Source organism: Symphalangus syndactylus, chromosome 14 (genome assembly GCF_028878055.3).
Source record: "Symphalangus syndactylus isolate Jambi chromosome 14, NHGRI_mSymSyn1-v2.1_pri, whole genome shotgun sequence".
NCBI classification, from domain to species: domain Eukaryota; kingdom Metazoa; phylum Chordata; class Mammalia; order Primates; family Hylobatidae; genus Symphalangus; species Symphalangus syndactylus.
The window spans coordinates 56,796,654-56,814,702 of record NC_072436.2 but is presented as its reverse complement, the minus strand read 5'-3'; the positions used below and the strand labels follow the sequence as shown (position 1 = coordinate 56,814,702).

The window sequence follows — 18,049 nt, the reverse complement described above, 5'->3', positions numbered from 1 at the left end:
TACATTGCATCTAACAGACTCACTCGTATATATCTTACTGTCCACATTGAATAACCCTGGAGTTATATGCACAGTTAAGTTTTGCAACTTCATTTATAAAAATTGATCAAAAGTGAGAGACAGAGAATATTTAAATGGAGCTCTCAGAGAGCTTGAGCCGCAGGTCAAGCTTGGAATGGTAGCCTGAATCTACTTTTCCCACAGTTGTCCTCAATTACCTTGTCGTGCTCAGTGTGTGAGCAGGTTGCCATATTAAGAATGTTTCCAATGGCTAAAGATATATATTATTCATACAACATGGCACCTAAGCATAAAGAAATGATTTTAACTGGTCTTCAACTGAAGAAGCAGGTAACATGGGAGAAAAATGGGCTGTGTTTTACTTACTGAGAGGCACAGTTTTTCTAAAGTAGTTAAGGACTTTTCAAAGATATTTTTGACTGTCTCTGAATTTTACTATAACTGCTTTAGAATCCACCTGTCCTTCCCTTCCTTATTCCCTACCACCCCCATACAAGATGAGTCTGAGTCTAGCATTGGGCTAGGCTTCTTGAGGTTCCCGAAGTGTAAGGTGGGGTCTCCAGGGCATTGGATGAATTTTTGATATGCCTGCTTGAATTGCCTGAAGGCAAGCAATCATCAGGACCAACACTTAGGATAATTTTATGCCAGAACCAAGGCAGCTTTGTGTTTTTGTTAATAGGAAAAAAATGACAAAACTTATTCATCTTGTGAGAAAGAATATTTTGTCTCTATAACATATACATTTAGAATCCCACTGTGAAATCCCAAAGGCACACTCTAGTTCAGTTTATAAAAGTTGAACGATGGATGTATTACTTGAATATCATTTCCTTGTTTTAACCAGATGGTGATAAAAGTATTAAATAATCTTTATGTATTTTATCTTAGATTGTATATCCATTTGCATAGCTGATGTGTAGAATGTCTTCTTGGAAAAATTCTCTCTACTTTTTTCTTTATGTTAAGAAAAAGTATACAGGCAGCTGCTTTGTTGATTTTAAGTTTGCTGAATTTTCTTTTCATTTCTTAGTTTCTAATTATGATTCCAACAGGTATTATCTTTTGATGCATATTTGGATAGAAGCCAAACCAAGTACAGAATAAGATACTACAAAATCTACTTCTACCTTGAAGATGACACAATTCAAGTAAATGAACCAGAGGTGAAAAATAGTGGATTGCTTCAAGGTATCTATTTAAAGCAGAGTTATGGTTCCTTCACTTCTGACTCCTGCCTTTATATACTGCCTGCCTTTAGCTTTTCAAAAGACTGCATGTTACCGTTTAGGTTGTCTAACCTGCTGGCAGTGGTGAATATGAACATGCCATTAGCTTGTAGTTACTGATTGTGACTTGCCAGCTTTGTACCCTCCGCACGTCAGCATTGGCTGGGCCTCTCACTCCTCCGTGGCATACTTGTATTCTTTCAGGTGCTGCTCTGGTATGAGTAAACTCTCCTGTGCCTTTGACTTTTTCCTCAAACCCTTTGGTCACCTTCCCGTGAGCAGATCACTTCCTTCACAACACCATTAGGGGAGAAGAGAAAGCTGTTCTCCACTGCAGCTTCCAGATTGGTATTGTCTTCTTTCTTGAATTTACTGTCATTTGTTTCAACCACCCCCTCCTCATCCTCAAACCTGTTAACTACAGACTTCGATGGTACCTCACCAGAGAGTCATTGTTCCTTCACCCTGTGTATGCCAGTCATCTTTGTCCATACTCCTCTCAGCCACAAGTAAGAGTTAACTCTGTGATGTGGCCACCAGAGAAGCTAATCCTAGGTTGCATTAAGTATGGCAGAGATCAATGGAGATGACTGATTTCTTCCGTTTGTGCTGTGGGTCCTTCTCTTGCGATGCTGCTGAGTTCTGGATGACTTCAGGGGACAGCAACTATGACGGCGAAAGAGCTGAACATTTGTCATGTGCAAGACAGAATAGTGAAAAGAGATATTTGTCTGTAATGGGGAGACTCAAGTGTGCTTGATTAATGTCCACAGGAATCTAAAGGGCTGTCATGTGGAGAAGGGGTGACCTTATTCTCTGTATCTTCATGGATGGGACCTAGGGGTCAGGATTCAGGTCAGTAAGAGGAAGAACTTTCTGACAGAGAGCTGCTAGAAGTTGTATTGTAGGGAATGGACCTGGGTAGGGTTGGGGTTAGGGGTCTGGTGTAGGGGCGGAGGAGAGCAGAGTCACAGATTTGTTTGTTTCCTCGTGTAGATAGGGGTGGTTTTTCACTGACAGCCTGCTAGAAGTATAAGAGGATTTGAGTGTGTGTTTGGTCACTTGCGTAAATGACCTTTCAGGGTACTCAGTTCCTTGAGGAGCTGATTCTTGGGTGTGTTGTTGTTTCTTTGCCTTTTAGAGTATTGCCACCTCCAGTATCTCAGTCTCTGAAATTGCCTTCACTAACTACAATATCTACTCCTTTTACTTTCCCTACTTGCTCATAACTACCATCCCTGTTCTTCACTCTCCTAGAAAAACATATCCTGAATATGTCCATGTCTTTCCATCCCCTTCACTACGATCCTCACCTAAGCTACCCTCATCCGTTTACTAGAGGAATGGAATAGCTGCCTAACGTGGTCTCCCTTTTTCCATTCTTGCTCCTCCTACAATCTGTTCTCCATGCGGCAGGGAGAGTTGTTGCATGGGATGTTACCTGGATGCAGTAGTGGCCTTTGAGAATTGTACATGCAGGCTTTCCCAGAGGCCACAAAACAGGGCTCATGGATCACATTAAAATGCATGAATCACATGCTACATTAATTTAAAACACATGATGAGATGCAAGAGGGAAAGTGATAGGGTATGTTCACACACTTGGGACAGGGCACAAGTAGGCAGAAGGACCATACTGCCTGAATCCTGGGGTCAACAATGGTTCTGTCTCTGTTTCAGTAACCTTCCCTGCTACTAGTATGGTTTGGAGACCAGAATTGAGGTTCAAGCAAGGAGAACCACTGACAGGAGGGGCCTCAGGCTGAGGGCACACACTTGCTCTGTTGGAGAGATGCAGGGAGAAGTGTGCCTGGCCATGGCTGTAGCTTGTCAATAAGCCTGCTGGATAGTCTTGGGTTTTGTTTGTGTTTCTTGGGCAGAGGTCACATGGGGCCAGAATGGGTGTCACCGATGAATGAGTGGCCAAATTGAGGCCTCATAAATACTGGGTGCTCATGAATATTTAGTGTCCTCATACATTTAGCATATCATGAATATTTAGAGTCCAGGTGCCTCGTGTATTTATGACCTACTGAAAATCAGTTATCTTTTGGTTTTTCTGTCCCTTTCTATGTTTAACATGTCCATGCTGTACTTAACCTACTTATGTATTGTTATTTAACACATCTCATGATTTCTGCCTATGCTGAACAAATTTTGCTTACTAATTACTAATCTAGGCCTGAGGGCTCTGTATTGATACACCACAATGAGTTCAAGGGGGAGAAGCAGGGATTTGAGGGCCATGGGCTCTGAGAATAAGGTTGTCATGCAGCCTCATTAAGTGTGCAAAGGACTTCCTTCAATGCTCATGAGATTGAGGTTTTTCTTAGAGCATGGCTTCGTTATGTCTGGTGGTTGGAATAATGAATTTGGAGCCAGCCAGCATTGCCAAGAAGTGTTTGTTGGAAGCCTATTCTATCTCAGGCACTGTGCTATGTTTTGGGAAAATGGACTAAAGGACAATGGACTAAAGGACTGAGTCCCATCATAACCTTATCTCATGGAGCAATAATAGGCCACCAGATTGGAAAGGAAAGGGAGCAAGGCCACCAGTCCAAGAGTTTTGCAATTGTTCAGGCTAGAAATGCTGAGTGTCCAAGCCAGGACAATGATGGTAGGAATAGAAAATTCGGGAAGGGTTTGAGAGACATTTGGTGGGCAGAGTTGATACGTATTGGCCAGTGATTAAATACAGAGAGTGAGGAGGAGGAATATCTAATGAAAAAGTGCCTACCTTACCATTATCTCATTTAATCTCCAGATGACCATCTAACGTAGTTATTGTCACTGTTTTTACAGAAAAGGAAACAGGCTTAGGGAGGTAATTTGCTTAGTCTGTTTTGCATTGCTCTAAAGGAATACCTGGGGCTGGGTAATTTATAAAGAAAAGAGGATTATGTGGGTCACAGTTCTGCAGACTGTACAAGAAGCATGGCACCAGCTTCTGCATCTGGTGAGGCCTCAGGAAGCTTTCACTCATGGTGGAAGGTGAAAGGAGAGCAGGTGTGTCACATGGCAAGATGGGGAGCAAGAGAGAAAGGATCCCCTCCTTTTTGTCAGACTCTTGTTAACAATCAGATTTTACGGTAACCAACAGAAAGAACTCCCTCATTACTGCGAGGACAACACAAAGACATTCATGTGGGATCCACCCCCATAACCCAAACACCTCCCAGCAGGCCCCATCTCCAACACTGGGGATCACATTTCAGCGTGAGATTTGGAGGGGAAAAATATCCAAACTGTATCGGCCTCAGAGGTCTCTGTGGTTGAGTCATGATACCTTTATAAAGCCCAGGAACACAGAGTAAGAAACAGGATTGGGGTTTGAATCTGGGGTGTGTTTCAGGGCATGAGGCCTTTGAAGGAGTGTTAGACATCTGTGTGGTGATGTCCCTCCAGGCAGGTAGAAACTTAGCATGTGTTCTCAGGAAAAAAGTCAAGACTAGAAATGGAGATTGGGAATCAGAGGTGCCTGGATCATGACCAGGCTATTCTACCATGTTAGAGGAGAGCCACTGGGGAGGTGATGGAAAGATAAAGGGAATTCAATTTAGTGTCTCTGCTTGGTTTTTCTAGTGGTGGGAAAAGAGGAAGATGAGTATGAGGAGGTAATATGAGCTGTCTTCATTGTTCTGTGTGTTCCAACTGATGCACTATCCACTCCCTGGCCATTTTATTTGGTGAATTTGGCCTACTGGTAAATCTTTCAGGAAATATGGAAATACCATAACATTTTAAAAACAGGTTTTCAAAAATTTTAAGGTTAAAAGTATGACATTTTATTTTACAAAGGGGCAAGAGGTTTTAGATTCTTTAGGGTCATTTAAAACATATAAGGCAGTTTTTAAAGATTGGCAAGAATGCATTAGAAAATGGTTGAAGATTATTTAAGAACAAAGAATTTACAATTTATAATTTCTGTGGACATCTATTTTACCTATATGTATTTGATTATGTAATAGTATTGGTGTAGCAAAAAGAAAAAATTTCTTACAGGTTTTCACCTAAACATTTTGTTCTGATACTCCCTCACTAAGCTCTGCTTATTTTCTGATTACTTTCCCACCATCACACCAAACTTGCACAAATGATAGACTGGAGGTCACAGGACACCCCAGGCCTGGGTTAGTGACTTGCATTATTGTTGTTATCTTTCAAGTGAAAGCTCATAATCCTATAGCTCACTGGCCCCTGTCCAGTTCATCTTAGTTTTATTAAACTATCCGAGAAGAAATATGAAATGTAGCTTCTTTTAGAATCTTGGAAAGGCTTTTATTAAGACTTTTCAATTCAGACTCTTGATTTCAAATCTCACATAGGCAGATTCCAAAGGCAAGCTGAAGATAGTCATAATGATGTACTTGAAAATCATTCTTGTGTAAGGAGGGAGGAATGCTATCGTAAAAAAGCATTCAGAAAAAAAAACATGAAACACATGAAACATAAATGGATATATGGTCACTTTGATCTAAACCACTGGGAAATGTTAGAAAGTTAAAGCTTGAAGAGTATAGCCAGATAGCAGGGCTTTTACAAAGGAAGAGAAATGTAAAACATGAAGATGAGGAAAAGCTGGACATGTGTCCCAATAGTCTTTATTGGGCAGTTAAGATAAACATCTGAAAATTTAAAGGGCAAATACGGTGCTTTAGTTGTTTTTCTGTTTTGTAACAGTATCTTTATTTATCTACCTTGATGATTTCACCTGCTCTTCAATGTGGGCCAAAGACATGGTGTCCTGCCCATTTCTTCGATATCCCAAAACAAATTCCTGCTGATGGAGTTTCTGCCATTTATTGTGGAAGACTAAAAACATACAAATTCTGATAATTAGAAATTTTAAGTCTCAAAGGACACAGTTGAGAAATCCTATGAATATGTTATTGAAAGCTCTCATGTGCAACTGTACATGTCAAATGGCCCACGTTGGTTTTCTGATTAATATGGAATTGTGACGTTAGATTTTTGGTTATCAAAACCTGTTAGTGTTAGACCTGCCTTTTCTCTCTAACTCATGGGTGTTCAGGATTCTTTTTTGTTACCAAGAAGAACTTCCCTGGCCTTTTCTGAGAAGCATCTAGTGAGAGAAGTGTAGAGGCTAAGAGAAGGAAGAATTGGGGGGCTTGAGATCTGCAGGCTCCTGGGAGAGGCAAGTCAGCTGGTGGGGCAGGCCCTGCAGGGTGCATTGCCATAGCAGTGGGTGGGCATCTCTGAAAATTTCCCCTTAGAGGAGAGAGGCTTTTCTTTCTGAAGAGCAGCTTCATTTCTCTTTTCTTTTCATGGTGGCTGGTAGCTCTTTTATCCATTTCCATCCTGTTATGCCTAGGGCTCTTCCTCCTCAAGTAATATGTAGCTGCAGTACAGTGAGATACAGCTCAGTGCAAACTATGGAAAGTAATGGTATTTAGTTAGTCTGAAAGCCCAACTTCAAGGTCTTTTACTGCCATTCGTTAGGGCATGACCTTGGGCATGTCATTTAACCTCTTTGAGTTTTGGTTTTCTCATCCTTAAACTGAATATTCATATTTCATGTATTATCTGCCTTATAGAATTATTGAGGATTAAATGAGACAGTGTAAGTGAAAGTTTATCCTAGGGCTATGATGATGATTGTGATTAGTATTACTTAAAAGCCCAGTGGGTGGGCAAGTTTTTCCCACCTAGAAAAATATAGGACTCCTATTCAAAGTCTTATGGAACAAAAATCATCACTAACTTGCTTATTTGAATTTCTATAATGAAGTAAAAATGCAAGATAGATGGGATTTTTGAAGAAGCTTCTGACTGTTGAATAATTCTTATATATTTTAAAAACTGTCACAATATAAGTATTTTTAAAGTAGTATATAATGGTTCCTGAAAATACCTGAAATGCCTATCCTTTTATACATGTTTAAGTATGCAATTTGTTCTAAATGTCTAATCTTTAATGATTAAATAATTTGCATACTGTTTTCAGTGCTATGAATTAAAGGCTAATTGAACTATAATTTTTTTGCAGTAAAATTATATCATCTTTTATGTAGTAAATTTAAAAATATTCTAGGCCAGTTCTAATTTTATACTTTTATTATTTTAATTTAATGCACCAAGTAATTAAAAATTGCTGCAAAGAAAAGAAGCCAAAATGATTTTAGGTAATTTCCTCTCAACAGAGTGAAAAGATGATAAGTAGAATAATGGAAGAGAGCCCAACACAATTCCTGGCACATAAAGATATTCATTAAATATTCCATAATGAATAAGCAATGACTAATTTCTAAGTGTCTCTAGACTTTGAGAAAAGGCACCATTTTCAGTGCTGTATAAAATACAGAGAAGATAGGTTGACATCTTTATATTAAAATACCTCCATGCAGAGTTCCCACAAGCCAATTTTTATTGAATCATTAGATCCACAGTTCTGCTTTCCTTTTCTCTTTGTTCTTGGAGTAGATTCTCAGACCTAAGTCAGTTACAGATATTGAGAGACAATTCTCCATGGGTATCATGCATTTCTGTATCTTGCAAGCAGAGGCACTGACTTCTCTTTGTTCTGGACTATCTCTTCAAGGATATTTATACAGCAAGTAGCTGTGGAAGACAAAAATAGTCTCTTCCTCTGGAGCAAAGTATAGGTTTGCTTATAGCCTTGGAAGATAGAGGCTTACGGTCTCCTTCCAGAATAAAGTCTAATAAAGATAGTAGCTCCCTTGGAGATAAAGAGCAGGTATGCTTAATGTTAATTATAAAAGATTTGCGTTCCCCAAGCTAAGGGTTACTCTTCTGTAATGTAACCCACTGCATGTACAAATGTTACCTGGCCCTTACTGTGTCATCCTGTGGGAATTGGGGCTTAGGAAACTGTAAAAAGAAATGCTAATATTCAGGCTGTTCTTACTGCTGTTGATTAATAAACTGCCTTTTATCTCTGACCAAGGCACCTGTGTCTTCTACCAGCATTCATGAAACTATGGAAGGCTAACTTGTCATCTTGCAAGTAGGATAAAATCTCAAACCTTGAAAAATTCTTTTTTCGTTTTCTTTTCTTTTTTTTGAGACAGGGCCTCACTCTGTTGCCCAAGCTAGAGTACAATAGTGTGATCGTGGCTTACTTTAACCTCAACCTCCTGGACTCAAGTAATCCTCCCACCTTTCAGCCTCCCGAGTAGCTGGGACCACATGTGGGCACCACCATACCCAGCTAATTTTTTTTAATTAATTTTTTTTTCTTTTGTAGAGATAGGATTTTGCCATGTTGCCCAGCCTGGTCTCGAACTCTTGGGCTAAAGCAATCTGCTTGCTTCGGCCTCCAAAAGTGGTGGGATTACAGGTGTGAGCCACCGTGCCTGCCACCTAAACAATCCTTAACAACAGATTGCAGCAATATTGGGGTAACTTGGCTGGTATGGTGTGGTATAGTTGGTACACTCATGTAGGCAAGGAACCCTTTTACCTCCAGTGGCTGACCACTCTTTTGGATATACGTGGGGACCCTGGGAACATATTCTCAAGAGGAGAAATGAATGGGTATCAGGGTTGGAAGTAGAAGATGGGATGAGATCTAGAGCTTTTGGCCCAGAGCACTGGCTAGAACTATGAAGCCTCTGATAACCCTCACTTGAGGTAGTGCTTGGGTGGAGGTGGACAGAGGTTATAGAGGAAGGAGGAGGAAAAATAGGTTGATAGAGGAAAGAAGATTCCATGAAACTTCACAGCAGCCAAAAGTCATTCATCCTTATTGAAACTTCTAAGTCAATATTGGCACCTATCATTCCAAAGCTTACTAGCTTTTTTTGAGCCATGAGTACACATTTTTGTGAGCACTCTGCATTGTTGCCCTAATGCCTGTTGAGTGTGCTTACATTGAGTGCTTGCTGGTGGCTGAATGTGAGCAGGCTTGTTCTAGGAAAAGACATGATGGCAGCATCTGGTATTTTTCATCATTCTGCCTATGTCCTCTGTCCTTCATCCCCCATCCTCACCCCAGTCTTTATGGTTTATTAAAATACTTCCCAACCACCACTTAGGCAACTCTAACCACATGCAAGGCTGGCCACAGAGCTCTGAACCTCAGAAATCTCAGCTCCTTCTGACTCCCTCAGAGTTGGAATGTACTAATGCTGCTTCCTAGAACAAGTCCTTTGCCCAGTTTTCTGTTGCGGGAAAGTATTCAGGGTTGTTAGTGAATGTGCTGTATCTTCTTACTTGTTAGCGACATGATAAAACAGTTGTATTTTCTTTCATGCCATAGGGACTTTTCTCCGGCGTCATCGGATTACTCTTCCGCCTCCTGATGACGATCAGTTTTATACTGTGTATCATTTTAATGTCGGCACAGAGGTTGTCTTCTATGGCTGGAAATTCAAGATTTATGACTGTGATGCATTCACAAGAAACTTTTTGAGGAAAATAGGGGTCAAAGTGAATCCCCCAGTACAACGTCCAGAAGATCCTTACGTGAAGATTCGGAGAGAGGTAAGGAATTGACGTTCATTGAGTTCTTGTCTTCAAAATAAAAATCCCTTTGGAAAGTCAGTAAAGGGTGTTTGTACTCCTGATGCAGATGTGAAAGAGCTTTTAGAGCCATAGTTATTCCAGTTGTTTTGTTCTTCTTTGGACTAGAGGGAAGGCTGAGTGTTAGCCACAGAGCAAGAATGACTTCCTCACTGCCTCACCCAAATTCTCTCTGTAGAGACTCTCTCTTTCAGGCAGTAGGAGTCTTCAGTGAACTGCACAGGTGAGACAGTTTCTAGGCACCCACAATTGACTTTGTGGTCACTGATGGTATATGAGTTGTATCCACATTTCCTTGGCTTGTGTTTTTGCATTTTAGTTGCCTAACTCTGGCTAGAAAGATCTTTGCTTCTATACTAGTGATTTGGTGAACCAAGCCTTGGGTACACATTTTTTCTTCCTCCTAGGAAATTCCAGGTCCTGTTAGGGTGGCACTGGATGCCAAGATGCTCTGGAAGAATAAGGAGGACCGTGATTCTGGTATACCCCCTTTAGGAAAGGATGTTTATGTACAAGGTCTGACCCCAGCTAGTGTAAGGGAGAAAAAACTCAGTATTTTTAGTATTATTTTTGTCTTCCTATTTTTTAAACAGTCCCTGGGCCCAAATTTTGTTTTCCAGAAGAATTTGAACACTCAAAGGGGTGGAAGGTGACAACACTCAGCTAATCTCCTTGCTGGGACTGGATGGCAAATGTCTTGACTCTTACCCTGATTTCCGTCATTGTCACTTGTTTCCTTTTTCCTTTTCTATGGAAGTGTGATTACACACAGTAAAATACACAGAAATTAAGTGTACAGTTGGATGAGTCTTAACAAATACACGTACCCTATAACCTACCCCCAGATTGAGATGTAGAGCAATTCTCTTCCCCCAGAAAGTCTCCTCATGTGTTTTTTGAATCAATCCCACTCCACACCACAGACAACTGCTGTTGTCATTTCTATCCCTATAGATGAGTTTTGTCTGATTTTTATTGTTTTAAAACATATAATTCATTTCCTTGCAGAGAGGTAACAAAATTTAGAACAAAATTCGCTTTTGATTCTGTTTTGATCTCTTTTTAAAAGCCACCTGTAGGATCATTCATGTATTCCTGCCTCCCGGCCCCAGCAGAATTATTCTTTAATGTTGTTGTAGGCCTACAACCCTCTGGAGATATATATATATTGTTGATCCTGGAATATCTAAGGTGAAATGCCTGTATATTGACGTACAAAGGGATTTTTTTTGGTTTGGATTCAGTTTTATTTTTTCCAAATGCCCTGGATGAAAGAGTCTAGATAAATAGAAAGAATTTAGAACCAGCAGAGAGAACTTGAAGGAAATGGATCCAAATGAATTGCCACCCTTTTGCATATGGCTGCACTCATTCACTAACAGTTGTTGTTACATGATAGTGATTGTGAATAATGATGGATTATATGAAAATGCACAGAGCACTGTGGGATTTCATAGGTTTATGAAGAAAAAAATATATATATATTTAAAATTATACTTTAAGTTCTGTGACATGTGCAGAATGTGCAGGTTTGTTACATAGGTATACATGTGCCATGGTGGTTTTCTGCACCCATCAACCCATCATTTACTTTAGGTATTTCTGCTAATGCTGTCTCTCCCCTATCCCCCCACCCCCTGACAGGCCCTGGTTGTGTGATGTTCCCCTCCCTGTGTCCATGTGTTCTCATTGTTCAACTCCCATTTATGAGTGAGAACATGCAGTGTTTTGTTTTCTGTTCCTGTGTTAGTTTGCTGAGAATGCTGGTTTCCAACTTCATCCATGTCCCTGCAAAGGACATGAACTCATCCTTTTTTATGACTGCATAGTATCCCATGGTGTGTATGTGCCACATTTTCTTTATCCAGCCTATCATTGATGAGCATTTGCATTGGTTCCAAGTCTTTGCTATTGTGAATAGTGCTGCAGTAAACATACGTGTGCATGTGTCTTTATAGTAGGATGATTTATAATCCTTTGGACATATACCCAGTAATGGGATTGCTGGGTCAAATGGTATTTCTGGTTCTAGATCCTTAAGGAATTGCCACATTGTGTTCCACAATGGTTAAACTAATTTACACTCCCACCAACAGTGTAAAAGCATTCCTATTTCTCCACATCCTCTCCAGCATCTGTTGTTTCCTGGCTTTTTAATGATTGCCATTCTTTATTTTTTGAAATGGAGTCTCACTCTGTTGACCAGGCTGTAGTACAGTGGCGCGATCTTGGCTCACTGCAAACTCCTCTTCCCAGGTTCAAGCAATTCTCTGCCTCAGCCTCCTGAGTAGCTGGGATTACAGGGGCCTGCCACCACACCCGGCTAATTTTTTTTTTTTTAATATTTTTAGTAGAGACAGGGTTTCACCATCTTGGCCAGGTTGGCATTGAACTCCTGACCTCGTGATCCAGCTGCCTCAGCCTCCCAATGATGGCCATTCTAAGTGGCATGAGATGGTATCTCATTGTGGTTTTGATTTGCATTTCTCTAATTACCAGTGATGATGAGCTTTTTTTCATGTTTCTTGGCTGCATAAATGTCTTGTTTTGAGAAGTGTCCGTTCACATCCTTTGTCCTCTTTTTGATTTTTTTTTTTTTTTTTTTTTTTGTAAATTTAAGTTCCTTGTAGATTCTGGATATTAGCCCCTTGTCAGTTGGATAGATTGCAAAAATTTTCTTCCATTCTGTAGGTAGCCTATTCACTCTGATGATAGTTTCTTTTGCTGTACAGAAGCTCATTAGTTTAAATAGATCCCATTTGTCAATTTTGGCTTTTGTTGCCATTGCTTTTGGTGTTTTAGTCATGAAGTCTTTGCCCATGCCTATGTCCTGAATGGTATTGCCTAGGTTTTCTTTAGAGTTTTTATGATTTTAGGTCTTATGTTTAGGTCTTTAGTCCATCTTGAATTAATTTTTGTATAAGGTGTAAGGAAGAGGTCCAGTTTCAGTTTTCTGCATATGACTAGCCAGTTTTCCCAACACCATTCATTAAATAGGTAATCCTTTCCTCATTGCTTGTTTTTGCCAGGTTTGTCAAAGATCAGATGGTTGTAGATGTGTGGTGTTATTTTTGAGGCCTCTCTTCTGTTCCATTGGTCTATATCTCTATTTTGGTACCAGTACCATGCTGTTTTGGTTACTGTAAACTTGTAGTATAGTTTGAAGTCAGGTAGTGTGATGCCTCCAGCTTTGTTCTTTTTGCTTAGGATTGTCTTTGCTGTATGAGCTCTTTTTTGGTTCCATATGAAATTTAAAGTAGTTTTTTCTAATTCTGTGAAGAAAGTCAATGGTAGCTTGATGGAGATGGCATTGAATCTATAAATTACTTTGGGCAGTATGGCCATTTTTATGGTATTGATTCTTCTATCTATGAGCATGGAATGTTTTTCCGTTTGTGTCCTCCCTTATTTCCTTGAGCAGTGGTTTGTAGTTCTTGAAGAGGTCCTTCACATCCCTTATAAGGAATAATATTCCTAGGTATTTTATTCTCTTTGTAGCAATTGTGAATGGGAGTTCACTCATGATTTGGCTATTATTGGTGTATAGGAATGCTTGTGATTTTTGCACATTGATTTTGTATCCTGAGACTTTGCTGAAGTTGCTTATCAGCTTAAGGAGATTTTGGGCTGAGACGATGGGGTTTTCTAAATATACAATGATGTCATCTGCAAACAGAGACAATTTGAGTTCCTCTCTTTCTATTTGAATACCCTTCATTTTTTTCTCTTGCCTGATTGCCCTGGCCAGAACTTCCAATACAATGTTGAATAGGAGTGGTGAGACGGGGCATCCGTTTCTTGTGCCAGTTTTCAAAGGGAATTCTTCCAGCTTTTGCCCATTCAGTATGATATTGGCTGTGGGTTTGTCATAAATAGCTCTTACTATTTTGAGATACGTTCCATCAATACCTAGTTTATGGAGAGTTTTTAGCATGAAGGGGTGTTGAATTTTATTGAAGGCCTTTTCTGCATCTATTGAGATAATCATGTGATTTTTGTCACTGGTTCTGTTTATGTGATGGATTACATTTATTGATTTGCGTATGTCAAACCAGCCTTGCATCCCAGGGATGAAGCTGACTTGATCTTTGTGGATAAGCTTTTTCGTGTGCTGCTGGATTCGGTTTGCCAGTATTTTATTCAGGATTTGCGCATCGATCTTCATTGGGGATACTGGCCTGAAATTTCCTTTTTTTTTTTTTTTTGTTGTTGTTGTTGTTGTTGTGTCTCTGCCAGGTTTTGGTATCAGGATGATACTGGCCTCCTAAAATGAGTTAGGGAGGAATGCCTCTTTTTCTATTGTTTGGAATAGTTTCAGAAGGAATGGTACCAGCTTCTCTTTGTACCTCTGGTAGAATTTGGCTGTGAATCCATCTGGTCCTGGGCTGTTTTTGGTTGGTAGGCTATTAATTACTGCCTCAATTTCAGAACTTGTTATTGATCTATTCAGGGATTTGACTTCTTCCCGGGTTAGTCTTGGGAGGGTGTATGTGTCCACAAATTTATCTATTTCTTCTAGATTTTCTAGTTTATCTGCGTAGAGGTTTTTATACTATTCTCTGATGGTAGTTTGTATTTCTGTGGGATCAGTGGTGGTATCCTGTTTATCGTTTTTTATTGTGTTCATTTGATTCTTCTCACTTTTTTTCTTTATTAGTCTGGCTACCAGTCTATCTATTTTGTTGATCTTTTCAAAAAACCACCTCCTGGATTCATTGATTTTTTTTTAAGGGTTTTTCATGTCTCTGTCTCCTTCAGTTCCACTCTGATCTTAGTTATTTTTTGCCTCCTTCTAGCTTTTGAATTTATTTGCTCTTGCTTCTCTAGTTCTTTTAATTGTGATGTTAGTGTGTTGATTTTAGATCTTTCCCACTTTCTCCTGTGGGCATTTAGTGCTTATAAATTTGCCTCTAAACATTGCTTTAGTTGTGTCCCAGAGGTTCCGGTATATTGTGTCTTTGTTGTCATTTGTTTCAAAGAACTTATTTATTTCTGCCTTAATTTTGTTCAGTTTCCATGCAGTTGTGCGGTTTTGAGTGAGTTTCTTAATCCTGAGTTCTAAGTTGATTGCTCTGTGATCTGAGAGACTGTTTGTTATGATTTCCATTCTTTTGCATTTTCTGAGGAGTGTTTTACTTCCCGTTATGTGGTCAACTTTAGAATAAATGTGATGTGGTGCTGAGAAGAATGTATACTGTGTTGATTTGGGGTGGAGAGTTCTGTAGATGTCTATTAGGTCCGCTTGGTCTAGAGCTGAGTTCAAGTCCTGAATATCCTTGTTAATTTTCTGTTTTGTTGATCTGTCTGATATTGACAGTGGGGTGTTAAAGTCTCTCATTATTATTGTGTGGGAGTCTAAATCTCTCTGTAGGTCTCTAAGGACTTGCTTTATGAATCTGGGTACTCCTGTATTGGGTGCATATATATTTAGGATAGTTGGCTCTTCTTGTTGCATTGATCTCTACCATTATGAAATGCCCTTCTTTGTCTTTTTTGATCTTTGTTGGTTTAAAGTCTGTTTTATCAGAGACTAGGATAGAAACTCCTGCTTTTTTTTGCTTTCTGTTTGCTTGGTAAATCTTCCTCCCTTCTCTTATTTTGAGCCTATATGTGTCTTTGCATGTGAGATGGGTCTCCTGAATACAGCACACTGATGTGTCTTGACTCTTTATCCAATTTGCCAGTCTATGTCTTTTAATTGGGACATTTAGCCTGTTTACATTTAAGGTTAATATTGTTATGTGTGAATTTGATCCTGTAATTATGATGCTAGATGGTTATTTTGTCCATTATTTGATGCAGTTTCTTCATAGTGTCAATGGTCTTTACAATTTGGTATGTTTTTGCAGCGGCTGGTACTGGTTTTTCCTTTCCACATTCAGTGCTTCCTTCAGGAGCTCTTGTAAGGCAGGCCTGGTGATGACAAAATCTTTCAGCATTTGCTAATCTGTAAAGGATTTTATTTCCCCCTTGCTTATGAAGCTTAGTTTGGCTGGATATGAAATTCTGGGTTGAAAATTCTTTTCTTTAAGAATGTTGAACATTGGCCCCCACTCTCTTCTGGCTTGTAGAGTTTCTGCCAAGAGATCAGTTCTTAGTCTGATGGGCTTCCCTTTGTAGGTAACCTGACCTTTCTCTCTGGCTGCCCTTGACACTTTTTCCATCATTTCAACTTTGGTGAATCTGACAATTATGTGTCTTGCAGTTGCTCTTCTTGAGGAGTATCTTTGTGGTGTCCTCTGTATTTCCTAAATTTGAATGTTTGCCTGTCTTGCTAGGTTGGGGAAGTTCTCCTGGATAATATCCTGAAGTGTGTTTTCCAACTTGGTTCCATTCTCCCTATCACTTCCAGGTACGCCAATCAAACATACATTTGGTCTTTTCACATAGTCCCGTATTTCTTGGAGGCTTTGTTTGTTCCTTTTCATTCTTTCTTCTCTAATCTTGTCTTTACGCTTTATTTCATTAAGTTGATCTTCCATCTCTGATATCCTTTCTTCCACTTAGTCGATTCAGCTATTGATACTTGTGTATGCTTCACAAAGTTCTTGTGCTGTGTTTTTCAGCTCCGTCAGGTCATTTATGTTCTTCTCTAAACTGGTTATTCTAGTTAGCAATTCCTCTAACGTTTTTTCAAGGTTCTTAGCTTCCTTGCATTGGGTTAGAACATGCTCCCTTAGCTCAGAGGAGTTTGTTATTACCCACCTTCTGAAGTCTACTGTCAATTCATCAAACTCATTCTCCATCCAGTTTTGTTCTCTTGCTGGCGAGGAGTTGTGATCCTTTGGAGGAGAAGAGGTGTTCTGGTTTTGGGAATTTTTCAGCCTTTTTGTGCTGGTTTTTCTTCATCTTTGTAGATTTATCTACCTTTGGTCTTTGCTGTTGGTGACCTTCAGATGGAGTTTTCGTTTGGACATCCTTTTTGTTGATGTTGATGCTATTCCTTTCTGTTTGTTAGTTTTCCTTCTAATAGTCAGGTTTCTCTGCTGCAGGTCTGCTGGAGTTTGCTGGAGGTCCAATCCAGACCTTGTTTGCCTGGGTATCACCAGCAGAGGCTGCACAACAGCAAAGATTGCTGCCTGTTCCTTCCTCTGGAAGCTTCATCCCAGAGGGGCACCCTCCAGATGCCAGCTGGAGGTCTCCTTTAAGCGGTGTCTGTCAACCCCTCTTGGGAGGTGTCTCCTAGCAGGCACAGGGGTCAGGGACCCACTTGAGGAGGCAATCTGTCCTTTAGCAGAGCTCGAGCACTGTGCCGGGAGGTCTGCTGCTCTCTTTAGAGCTGGAAGGAGGAACGTTTAAGTCTGCCGAAGCTGTGTCCACAGCCACCCCTTCCCCCTTGTGCTGTGTCCCAGGAAGATGGGAGTTTTATCTATAAGCCTGTGACTGGGGCTGCTGCCTTTCTTTCAGAGATGCCTTACCCAGAGAGGAGGAATCTAGAGTGGTAGTCTGGCTACAAAGTCATTGCTGAGCTGTGGTGGACTCCGCCCAGTTACAAGTTCCTGGCAGCTTTGTTTACACTGTGAGGGGAAAACCGCCTAAACAAGCCTCAGTAATGGGGGACGCCCCTCCCCCCACCAAGCTCCAGCGTCCCAAATTGACTTCAGACTGCTGTGCTGGCAGCGAGAATTTCAAGCCATTGGTCTTAGCTTGCTGGGGGGATCCACTGAGCTAGACCACTTGGCTCCCTGGCTTCCACCTCTTTTCCAGGGGAGTGAGCAGTTCTGTCTCACTGGTGTTCCAGGCACCACTGGGGTATGAAAAAAACTCCTGCAGCTAGCTTGGTGTCTGCCCAAACAGCTGCCCAGTTTTGTGCTTGAAACCTAGGGCCCTGGTGCTGTAGGCACCCGAGGGAATCTCCTGGTCTGAGGGTTGCAAAGACCATGGGAAAGGCATAGTATCTGGGCTGGAGTACGCTATTCCTCACCACACCGTCCCTCACGGCTTCCCTTGGCTAGGGGAGGGAGTTCCCCAACCCCTTGCACTTCCAGGGTGAGGTGATGCCCTACCCTGCTTCAGCTCGCCCTCTATGGGCTGCACCTACTGTCTAACCAGTCCCAATGAGATGAGCCGGATACCTCAGTTGGAAATGCAGAAATCACCCTCCTTCTGCATTGATCTCCCTGGGAGCTGCAGACCAGCGCTGTTCCTATTCGGCCATCTTGCCAGCCACCTCCAGGAAAAGATCTTTTGTGCCAGGAATTGAGAATAAATACCAAGAACAGCTAAGAAATGTTTTAAATAATTTCCTTTCAGAGTGGGGACATCATTTTAGCATTTATTCCCTCAGGGAGAAGATT

At 40.6% G+C, this 18,049-nt stretch overlaps 1 protein-coding gene across 1 annotated transcript in view; it reads left to right on the top strand.

The window, feature by feature from the left end:
• The window catches only part of LOC129462644 (EF-hand domain-containing family member C2-like), a 154,248-nt gene that overhangs the window by 43,395 nt on the left and 92,804 nt on the right, over positions 1-18,049 (top strand). The window contains exons 7-8 of the mRNA XM_055242783.2: positions 1,077-1,212; positions 9,490-9,713. Coding sequence (XP_055098758.1) covers positions 1,077-1,212; positions 9,490-9,713 — 360 coding nt within the window. The remainder of the gene's footprint in view (positions 1-1,076; positions 1,213-9,489; positions 9,714-18,049) is intronic.